Source organism: Hippopotamus amphibius, chromosome 2 (assembly GCF_030028045.1).
Source record: "Hippopotamus amphibius kiboko isolate mHipAmp2 chromosome 2, mHipAmp2.hap2, whole genome shotgun sequence".
Taxonomy (NCBI): domain Eukaryota; kingdom Metazoa; phylum Chordata; class Mammalia; order Artiodactyla; family Hippopotamidae; genus Hippopotamus; species Hippopotamus amphibius.
In genome coordinates, this window is record NC_080187.1 from 200,445,565 (window position 1) to 200,457,612 (window position 12,048).

The 12,048-nt window shown below is 36.5% G+C and overlaps 1 protein-coding gene across 1 annotated transcript in view; it reads right to left on the reverse strand.

Moving 5' to 3' along the window:
* ADAM10 (ADAM metallopeptidase domain 10) overlaps positions 1–12,048 on the reverse strand; it is a 135,880-nt gene that overhangs the window by 44,435 nt on the left and 79,397 nt on the right. The window contains exons 6-7 of the mRNA XM_057722546.1: positions 6,964–7,113; positions 2,072–2,164 (exon numbers count right to left, since the gene is read on the reverse strand). Of these exons, the coding sequence (XP_057578529.1) occupies positions 2,072–2,164; positions 6,964–7,113 (243 nt within the window). The remainder of the gene's footprint in view (positions 1–2,071; positions 2,165–6,963; positions 7,114–12,048) is intronic.

The window sequence follows — 12,048 nt, forward strand, 5'->3', positions numbered from 1 at the left end:
CATATCGCTTTTTCCCACTAAACACAGAAATGAAATTCTCTGATACTTCTGTAAAATTGGCTACAAATAAAAACTGCATCTAAATTTTAGTTACCTATATTAAAAATGGGATGATTAATATTTAACTATTTGCTTTATAAAATATAAATTTCAAATTATTTAATGGGTCATAAGCAAACTTCAATTGATGATATTTAAACTAAAGTTTTAATCTCAGTTAAAGGCCTGAAAAACAATCAATTGCCACATTACCGTTTTATATACATGCATATCTTCATAATACAAATTATTTTACTCAAAAAAAGTACCACACTAAAATTTGTTCAGATCTCTACTTTTCACTACTGTGCATTTTATTGCTCTGTCCACCAAACAGCAATACTTACATCACTTGTCACTTTCACTTACTCATTTAAAGGTTTATATTGCTCTCAAAATACATGAAAGCAACTGATTACAAACAGTTCTTACACTATATATCTACAGACCATATTTCACCTTAAGACAATCCAATGTCATATTTAATCATGTCACTTCTAAAAGTAAGGACCACTTTCAGCTATTTTTTAAAAATATATTACATGTATATACTAAAACTATAATCTAGTCAACCATATTTTAAGAACAATAAAAGCACAAAATATAAAGAAACCCTGTGGGAAATCCCCTGGTGGTCCAGTGGTTAGGACTGTGCACTTTCACTGCCAAGGGCCCAGGTTCGATCCCTGGTCGGGGAACTAAAATCCCCACAAGCTGCAGCAATCAATCAATCAATCAATCAATAAAATTTTAAGAAATAAAAATCATTAAAAAAAATTTTTTTAAGTAAAGAAACCCTGGGCTTTCCTGGCAGTGCAGTGGTTAAGAATCCACCTGCCAATGTAGGGGGCACAGGTTCAATCCCTGTCCCGGGAAGATCCCACATGCCATGGAGCAACTAAGCCCAAGTGTCACAACTACTGAGCCTGTGCTCTAGAGCCCATGAGCCACAACTATTGAGCCCATGTGCCACAACTACAGAAGCCCACACACCTAGAGCCCACGCTGTACAACAAGAGAAGCCACCGCAATGAGAAACCAGCGCACCACAACGAAGCGTAGCCCCGACTCGTCACAACTAGAGAAAGCCTGTGCGCAGCAATGAAGACTCAATGCAGCCAAAAATTAAATAAACAAATAAGCAAATGAATAAGTAAATAAATAAATAATAAAATAAGTCTTTAAAAAAAGGGAAAAAAAGTAAAGAGACTCTGTGGCAAGTACTTTTGTAAAATGATGATTTTTAAAACCCAGGTTATCTAGCTTATAAACTCAAGATTCTTAAAAGCTATACACTTTGAAAAAGAACTCATATTTAGAAAATTTCTGAAACAGTCCAATTTTGTTAATAACAATATTTACTTGATTTGTAACATTAAAACTAAGAATCAGTAGTTCTGGATCAGCATTTCTTAAAATGTGTATTGCAGTACTTTGGCGTCTCAGCTGATATTAATACAAAAAGGTTAAATTCACTTTGAAAAGTATAGATTTCTTTCCCAAAGGATTTCTCAAAACTTGGAATACATTAGTGTGCACTGTTAAACTTCAAGAGGAAATAGTACTAAGTGTTTTTCCAACTTCCAATTTTATTTAGCCACTGTATCCTTCCCTCCGCTGGAACAACAAGTGCGACACACACTGTACTATAATACTCCACAAGGCAAATCTGAAGAAACTGGGGAGTAATAAATATCAGGGGTAAAAACGTCAAGTACTGTTATCTGTAGCTACTTAGAGCACTTTCTAACTGGTATGTTAATCAGAGAGATAGAAAACAGTACTTTCTACCATACCTCTTCTGCAGTCCAGATGAAAGCCCTATAGATTTCATTCTTAAATCATAAACCCAGGTATACCCTCTGTAAAAGTGTGTGTAAAACCCAGGAGTAGAGATAACCTGCATCAGTAAATACAATTTAAATTATTTAATGCATGAAGATGAAGTAAAAAGCAAGCATTTTTCTTTTTGTAAACATGATCCTTATTGTGGCTTTTTTAATGTTCTTAACTACTGAAATTTCTTACTTACTCTTATGCGTTTCACCATGAAACTGATGTTACGGATTCCAGAGAAGTCTGTGGTCTGATAAATTGTATCAATCGCTTTAACATGACTGGATATCTATTGATTCAAAAAAAAGAACGTTTTAGAGGCAATGTTGAAATGTGAAAAACACTGAATTTCTATTTCCCAAATTAAGATTTACTCATATTCCAGGCTTCCTAGGTGGTGCAGTGGTTGAGAATCTGCCTGCCAGTGGAGGGGACACGGGTTCGATCCCTGCTCCAGGAAGATCCCACATGCCGCGGAGCAACTAAGCCCGTGCGCCACAACTATTGAGCCTGTGCTTTAGAGCCCGTGAGCCACAACCACTGAGCCCATGTGCTACAACTACTGAAGCCCACGCGCCTAGAGCCTGTGCTCCACAACAAGAGAAGTCACGGTAATGAGGAGCCCGTGCACCACAATGAAGAGTAGCCCCCACTCACCGCAACTGAAAAGAAAGCCCGCGCACAGCAAAAAAGACCCAACACAGCCAATAAAATAAATAAATAAATTTATTTAAAAAAAAAAGAATTACTCATATTCCACCACATTCAAATTTTAAAACGTCAGTATCATATACTATGATATAGTATAGTGTATGATATCCTATAGATGAAAGGATGAAAAAGATTAGTGAGCTGGAACTGAGAAGGGAAATTCAGTGACTTTTCCAGACTTTTCTCTGACCAAAACCAAACATGCACTCTTGCCTCAGTCACATATTGGGTTGGCTAAAAAGTTCCTTCGGTTTTTACATAAAAATAAAAGACACATTTTTCATTTTCACCAAGAACTTTATTGAACGACGAATTTACCATTTTGTTCTAATACGTTCTACCATTTTTCAGGAAACTTCACAATTCCATCTTCCCACAACTTTTTATCTTTTTGAGCAAAGAACTATTCCAGGTGCCTTTTACAATCTTACAGGGAACTGAAATTTTTTCCATTAAGAGAATTTTGTAAAGACCAAAATAAATGGAAATCCAAACGTGTAATGTCTGGTGAATAAGGCAGATGAATCGGAACTTCCCAGCCAAGCTGTAACAGTTTTGCCTGATCATCAAAGAAACAGGTGGTCTTGTAGTATCCTGATGGAAGATTATGCATTTTCTGTTGACTAATTCTAGACGCTTTTCGTTGAGTGCTGCTTTCAGTTGGTCTAACTGGGAGCAGTACTTGTTGGAATTAATCATTTGGTCTTCTGGAAGGAGCTCTTAATAGAGGACCTCCTTCCAATCCCACCATATACACTACATCACCTTCTCTGGATGAAGACTGGCCTTTGGTGTGGCTGGTGGTGGTTCATTTAGCTTGCCGCAAGATCTCTTTCATGTCACATCATTGCACAGTATCCACTTTTCAACACCCATCACAACTTGTTTTAAAAACGGAACATTTTCTTTACGTTTAAGTAGAGAATCGCACGAGGAAATACAATCAAGAGGTTTTTTTTTGCTTAACTTACGTGAAACCCAAACAACAAAACGATGAACATAACCAAGCTGGTGCAAATGATTTTCAGCACTTGTTTTGGATATTTTGAGTATGTCGGCTATCTCCTGTGTGGTATCATGTTGATTGTTCTCAATTACTGTCTCGATTTGATCGCTATCAACTTCAACTAGTCTACCTAACCGTGGAGCACTGTCCAGCGAGAAATCTCCAGCACGAAACTTCACAAACCACTTTTGACATGTTTGATCAGTCACAGCACCTTCTCCATACACTGCACAAATCTTTTATGCGTTTCAGTTGCATTTTTACCTTTCTTGAAATAATAAAGCATAATATGCTGAAAATGTTGTTTTTCTTCCATCTTCAATATTAAAATGGCTACACAAAAATTCACCAATTTTGATAAGTTTTTTTAAAAGCACGCCGACCTGACAGGTGTCACAATACAATCTAAGAAAATTGTTTCAAATGAAGTTAAAGACAACTAAGCACTACTAGAGCCATCTTACAAAAAAAACTGAATGAACTTTTTGGTCAACCCAATAAAACTTTGTTTCCTCAATCCATCCTGCAACGTCATACCTCCATGCCTTTTCACATGCTGCTTCTTTATGCTAGGGTATTTACCCCTTAGACTCAAAGCATCTGTGAATACCGCCCTGATAATCAGGATACTCAGTCATTCTCTGACTTCAGTCTCTCCATTGCTGCACTAGTACATATTCTGTAAGTTTTATCCACCACTTACTATATAGTAGGCACTGTTTTAGGTGATGGAGGCATAGTGGTAAACAAAATTGAGAAGGTCCTTATAAATTTACAGATTTATTCTAGAGGGGGAGGAAGGGAAGGAAGTAATACAAATATAAATAACATACATTCAGATTTTGCTAAATTCTAGGAAGAGATAAACAGGGTGATAGAACACAAAAAGATCCTCTTTTTACCTAGCTGACTCGCCACTTAACTCTCTGGCTTCTAAACCACTCTATATACAACCCTCCCATCTTCATTTACAGAAAGCACACTTGCTACCACTTATGTGAAAACACGCATATATAGGTTCAAAGCTATTTTCAAAGAAATTATATAAACATAAGATAGTCAAGGGGAATTCCCTGGTGGTCCAATGGTTAAGAATATGCCTTCCAATGCAGGGAATGCAGTTTCAACCCCTGGTGGGGGAACTAAGATCCCACATGCTGTGTGGCAAGTAAGCCCGCACACCACTAGAGCCAGCATGCCACAACTAGAGAGCCTATGTGCTACAACGAAAGATCCCGTGTGTCACAACTAAGACCCGACACAGCCAAACACCTTAATTGTCAAGTAAAAGCATTAATAATAATAATTTCAAAAGTAGCCCAAGCTGCCACACATTGATAAAGAATGTCATAACACTACTGATAAAAGTCCTTTATAAACCGGCCCTATCTACCCTCAGCATGGCCTAGCAATCCCTTACCCAATTCTCACTGTTCCTTCTCTACCCCTACCAGTGGTGGTTCAAACATTTCTCCATAGATGATTGATTAGACATCTTACTTTACTGAGAGTTTATCTTGATTTCCTGCTCTTTTAACCTTCAAACTTTTCTATCTTTATACATTTCTCTCTTCCTTAAATGGCAACTCTTCCTCAAACAGTAACTTTTCTATATTCTTAACCCTAATTCTTACCGATCTTCAAAGACATTGTTTCACATAATTTTTTCTTTCTCATATCTTACACTGCTTCTCTACTGGATCATTTTTCTCATCTGACCAACTTCTCATGTATCCCCCTTTCACTCAGATATTCCATATTATTCCTAAGCTACCATATTTTTTTCTGTTTTTCACATCTTTCGAAACCCTAACTGTTCCTTCCAATCCATTCCTTACTGTTCACAATGTTTTTTCACCCCCACGACTTTACTTAGAGCTTGCTTAAAGTCCATCAATAATATTCTAATAACTAAAAATCAACTAACCTTCATAATCATTCTTTTTTTTCAGCATTACTGAGGTATAACTGACAAATAAAATCTAAGATATTTAAAGTGTACATCATGATGATTTGACATACATATACAAATATACATTGTATATTTGACATACATATACATCAAGTTAACACGCAGTCATTCTCTTTGGTATCTCTACATATGACACTACTGGCTATGCATTTTGTTTTGAAACTTTCCTTATGCCTTGGCTAATCGTATTTTATCTCCTACCTCTTCAACTATTTATATATTTCAGCCCATAGCTTCTCCTCCTCATCCTGGTCACTATAAAGAGATTTTTATCTCCCAGTTCCTTCCCTTTTGATTTCATTCTCTCTCCTTATTTTAAATGTCTCTCTCTTTTTTCACTTAATTAATTTATTTACTGGATTTTATTTTTTTATTGGCTGTGTTGGGTCTTCATTGCTTCACATGGGCTTTCTCTAGTTGCAGTGAGCGGGGGCTACTCTTCATTGTGGTTCATGGGCGCCTCACTGCAGTGGCTTCTCTTTTTTGCAGAGCACAGGCTCTAGGCACGTGGGCTTCAGTAGTTGCAGCACACGGGCTCAACAGTTGTGGCTCACAGGCTCTAGAGCGCAGGTTCAATAGTTGCAGCGCACAGGCTTAGCCGCTCCACGGCATGCGGTATCTTCCTGGGGCAGGGCTCGAACCCAAGTCCCCTGCATTGGCAGGCAGATTCTTAACCACTGAGCCACCTAGGAAGTCCGTAGGTGTCTCTTCTGTACTCTTAAAATCCATGCAGAAAGCTCAAGGCTAACCTCTCCTAAGCTCCAAGTCTACATTTTCAATACCCTAAAGAAATGACCATGTACGTGGGCTTTTAAACATGTCTAAAAGAAAGTTCATCACCACCAACAAAATCAGTTCACCATTTATACTAATGACACCTCCACCCTCTCAGTCTCAAATCCTTGAACTCAAAATGCATTCATCAAACTCTCACTGGATATCTTCAAACTGAAGAATATTTTGAAGCGCATCTCCAAAAAATTTATACTCCAATAAGGTTGAAAAGACACAAATGCAGATAATAATCTAACCCAGAAAGTGTTAAGTACAATGAGAACACAGAATAGAAATTAAATATTCTTACTGGAACGATTCCTCTACCCTTCCCTCCTTTAAGACCACAAATGATAATTTGACCCTCTTTTCAAAGCTAAGCTCCAGTGTCATCATTCCTTCATGAAATCATTTTCTTACATCTCTCTTTTGAATGACACTAAAACATCCTAACTGGTCTTTGATTTGTGTTCTTATCTTACATATTTTATCATATCACAATTAAAAATACACTTTATTTTTTCAAAATGAGATACGCACTAACTTTAATTTTTAGAGGAAAATACAGGTATAATGAAACAATATGAGAATATGAAAACTAAAATAGTAGCAAATTTAAAAATACCTGGGCAATCACAGCTTCTCGTGTTCCATAATATTTAAAGAACAGATGATCAGTCTGAATATAAAGCTGACAAGTATTTCTTTCAGCTGAAGTTGTACGTTTTTTCCTCAGGAGTTCTGGACCATTAATAGCATGTTCTTCTTGAGGTGTCTACATGGCAAAAAAGAGTCATTTCTGATCATTAGTATTCTTCACTATTATAATTTTATATCATTAAGAATACACATCATAAACAATTTCATTTTCTACTTTATTACATAAGACCATAGGTATTTCCTCGTACTGTTAAAAATTCTTCATAAACACCACTTTCAGTCTTGTAACACTCTATTGTATAGATGATTTATTTAAGCAATTCTTTAATTTTGAAACATTTTCCAAATATGCCATTTAATATGTACTCATGTAAACAGTCTTATAATAGTTTATAATACTTTGATATCTTCCCCTACCTCACCTCTAATACCCAATCTATCACTCAGCTTGTCAAATTTAGCTTCTAAATACTTAGGGCATCTGCCTATTACCTCTAGTTCCATCACATTAGCCCAAGCCACCACCACTTATTACCTAGAGTACTGCAATCTGCGTGATAGGAATCTATCTCTATCCACTGCTGGCCTTCAATGTCATCTTCATACTGCAATCTTTTCAAAACACAATTTTGAAAATAACACCCACCTGCATTTGTATTTCAATGACTTCCTATGGCTCTAAGGATAAAGTCGTAAACCACCCAGTCAGCACTGCAGACTCTACTTACCTGTCCAGTTTCGTCCCATTCCATGTCACTTCTCAGAGACCCTACTACATTACCCAACTCTAGCTCTCTGTGCAACAGCTACACAGCCTTCTTTGCAATCTTCTAACACACAGTCTGTAATCTGTCAGTCTTTTGCACATGGTGATGCTGCGCCTCCTGATCTAGTTAACTTCTTTCTTCAGACTTAGCAAAGGTCAACTCACCCATTATACCACCTCACAGAACCATGTACTCAGGTCCTTTACAGTTATCATGTGGTTATCTGTTTCTGTCCCCAGCCCACCACCGTTACTTCGACCAACAGAATATGAGTTCTGCAAAGAAGAAACTCTCTGTGTTTGCTTCCCGCTATACTTCTATCAGCTGACACACACTTCGCAGGCAAACAGCAGACACTCAGCAAGTATCTTTTTAAAGAATTAACGCTGCTATTGAATCCAAGCACTTAAATATTTGTTGACATCTAAAAGCACCACGTTAAGGGAATTTTGATGACAGAGTAATAGAGAAGTCAACTTAATTAAATTTTAAGCCATAATTCCAAATTAACACTCACATTTTATAATTTCCTTCTCCCTTGAAAACTCCATGTTTGACTGTTCTCTTAGTTACTGTCTTCATTGTACTTTTATCTATTTTCGCTCAGTACATCTTTCTAGGATGGCAGTTACTTGTTTCAGTACATTCCATTGTCTTCCGGTTTCAACTGTTTCCAATGAGAAATGAGCTGTCATTTTTACTGTTGCTTCTTTGAAGGTGTCTGGACTTTTTTTTATTGGTTGCTTTTAAGAGTATATCTTTTGGTTTTTAGCCTTTTCTAATATTGTGCTAACGTGTTATTTTCTTTGTGAAAGATTGTTCCTGCGCTAATTACAGGGTTTACTAAATTTGTTGTTTGATATTCTCTGTCATATGTGGAAAATTCTCAGCCACTATCTGTCTCTGTTACACTTTCATTTTTTCTATTTCTGAGATATCAATTATACATACTTTAGACCTTTTTAATGTATCACCTATGTCTCTTAGGCTCTTTTCTATATTTTCTACCCTTTTGTTTCTAAGTGGTATACCCTATTTTTTTCATGACATACTATTCATATCTAAGTCCATCAAATTCTTAGTTCCTGTTGTTATATTTTTCAATTGTAGAATTTCCATTAGGTTCTTTTGTTCATTTTCAATTTTCTGCTGAAATTTTTAATTTCTTCTTCATGTACTTGAACATATTATAAAGCTGTACCTGTGTCTGATCATTTCATTACTCACATACCTTTAGGTTGTTTACATGTCTGACACCCCAGGTATACTGTAAGCTCTCTGAGGGTGTATATCTGTCATTTATTCTTGAATGGCTCATGCTTGGTAAATAATTTTTCCCTCTCATTCTTCCATCATGTTGTCTCATTTGTTAATATGCTGATTATTTTTAAATGAGTGCCAGACAATGTATATGGAAAGCTATAGATATAATCTGAGGCTTCAAGCAATATCTTTCTCAAGAGAAGATCTATTTTCACTCTGGCAAGCAATGAGCCTCGGTTCACTAGTAATCCTTGATAACCTTAATCCAATCAGAGATTAAGAAGACGTGGTGTGAAACTTTTAACCCCTGTCGGGGAAGTAGAACACTTTCTGATTCACCTTTACTTCTAGGGAGCAGCCCTTCATTCAAGATCCCAACCAAAAGCCCCTAAACAGTATTTTAGCCTCAAGAATCTGGAGGGTTCTATTCAGCTTTTCAGTCTCTTAGCTACCTCCTCAGGAATTGGAAGATACAGCTAGAGAAAAGGTAGCCCCAACTGTTAGGTTCACTTTCCTAAGTGTCCTCTTTTTTCCCCTAAGATCTGGCCCCACACTTCTTCACAGCTTTGTTATCTCTGCAATAACTTCTAACAAATACACACACATTCAGATACAAATATAAACATAAACATAAACACATTTTTTTAAATATTCATATTCTGAGGTCAGGTTGGTCTCTATCAGTTGTTCTAAACAGGAGAAGGACTACTTCTGCATTTCTTGAAAACAATTCTTTGTCAATGTTATGTACTGTGAATGTTGTCTCAAAGTTTATAACTGTCTTCACTTTAAGGTGTCCACTCTTAATTTTCATACAGTGAAATACATCAATTTTTTAATAGTCAAAGATTTCATGCCTTATTCAAAGTGTTTCTCTACCTCAAAATACAAAATATTTTTTTAATATCTTCTTTTGTCAAGTGTCTTTTTAAATGCTTTTGCCCATTTTTTAATTGAGGTTTGTCCATTTTTAAAAAAAATTGAGTTATAAGAGTTCTTATTATATTCTGGAGAAGCCTTCTATTAGATATATGTACTGCTGACATTTTTCTCACAGTCTGTGGCTTCTTTTTACATTTTCTTAACTGTGTCTTTTGAGAAGTTTTTAATTTTGACAAAGTCAAGTTCGTAATTTTTTTTGGCAGGGTATTTTTGTATCCTAAGAAATTGCTGTCTATTCCAAAGTCACAAAAATTTTCTTTATGTTTTTATCTAGAAGTTTGTTTTAGCTTTAAGCATGCAGATTTATTATCCATTTTGAATTAATTTTTGTATAAGGTGTAATGGTATAAGTTGAGGTTCTTTGTGTGTTTGTTTGTTTGGATAGTCAATTGTTCCAGTACTATTTGTCAGACTGCTCTTCGTCCTTTAAATTACCCTGGGACTTTTGTGAAAATCAACTGGCCATATGGATATAGACTCTCTATTCTGTTCCATGACCTATAAGTCTACTGTGAGGTTAAGATAACATCATCTTTATTACTGTAGCTTTACAGTAAATCTCAAAATCAAGTAGTATAATTCCTCTAGCTTTTGTTCTTTTCTGAAAATTGTTTTGGTCCTTTACATTTCCACATAACTCTGAAAATCTGTTTATCAATTACTTGATAAATCCCCACTGAGGGAAGGACTTCCCTGGTGGTCCAGTGGCTAGGACTCCATGCTCCCAATGGAGGGGGCCCGGGTTTGATCCCTGGTCAAGGAACTAGATCTCGCATGCTGCAACTAAAGATCCTGCACGCAGCAATGAAGATCCTGTGTGCCGCAAATAAGACCTGGTGCAGCCAAAAAAAAAAAAAAAAAAAAAAAAAATCCTCACTGGGGGATTATATTTGGTTCTTTTCTTACAATTTCTATTCTCTTCTTTCTTTTCAGTTTTTTGAACATATCAATATTAGTTGTTTTAAAGTCGTTGTGTGCTAATGCCTGTAGCTTCTAGTCTGTTTCTCTCTGGGTGATTTTTTGTTCTGATTATGCATCACGTTTTTCAACTTCTTCAGCTTCTTGTCATCTAGCAATGTTTTCTGAACGCCTGACATTCTGAATGCTACATCACTGAGTATCTGCATTCAGTGTCCTCCTTTAACAAGTATTACTGAGCTTTGTTCTGACAGGCAGCTAATTTACTTGAAAATCACCTTGTCTTTTCTGAAGCTTGGTTTTTCAGCTTAGTTAGGACAGGTCTGGAGTAGCCTTTAAGTCTAGGTCTGGAGGTTAGGACATGTCTGGAGATTAGCTTACTCCCCAAGCATGGCTTGGGATCTCTACCAAGTACAATTTCTGATAGTTGTTCAGTTCACAGATTCCTCAGTAGTTTTTCTTTCTAGGGTAGTTTTCTCATAGAATCTCACTCTGTGCGTGCGCAGCTTAGAATCTGGCTAAGATTCAAGGAGACCCTTGTTCAGATACCTAGAGCTTTTTTTCAGCACAGCTCTCTCCTCTCAGGTACTATGTCCATAAAGCCAGATACCACAGCATTCCAGAACCTTAACCTATCTCTTAAATTGTGCAACAGTGCTGTGTACTTCTTACTGTTCTTGAAATGCCCTTCCTTGTGCCATTCCTGAAATTTTGCTTCCAGTCAAAAAGTCAGGGAAATCATAGAGATATTTCTCCTCGCTCAGGTATCTCAATCCTGCACTGCCTGTTGGCCAATATTTGTAAACAACTGTTTCTTTTTGTTTCTGTTTTGTTTTCCAGGGTTTTTCTGCAGGATGGCTAGTTAGATACCAGTTACTCTATCACAGCTGGAAAGAGAAATCTCCACTTACTTGTTCTACTAAGAGTTTCAAAGTTTATGTTTTAGTATTTTAGAGTTTTGTTTTGTGAGAGAAAGATCCAATTTCTTTTTGTTCCAAATGGATAAACATTTTTTCTGGCTCCATTTATTCAACAGCCTCTACTTTCCCTCCTGATTTGAGATTTCACTTCTACCACATAACCAAGTTTCATATATGTATGGATCTGTTCCTGAGCACTCAATTTATTCCTCTGGTTAATTTGTTCATCCCTATGCTAAA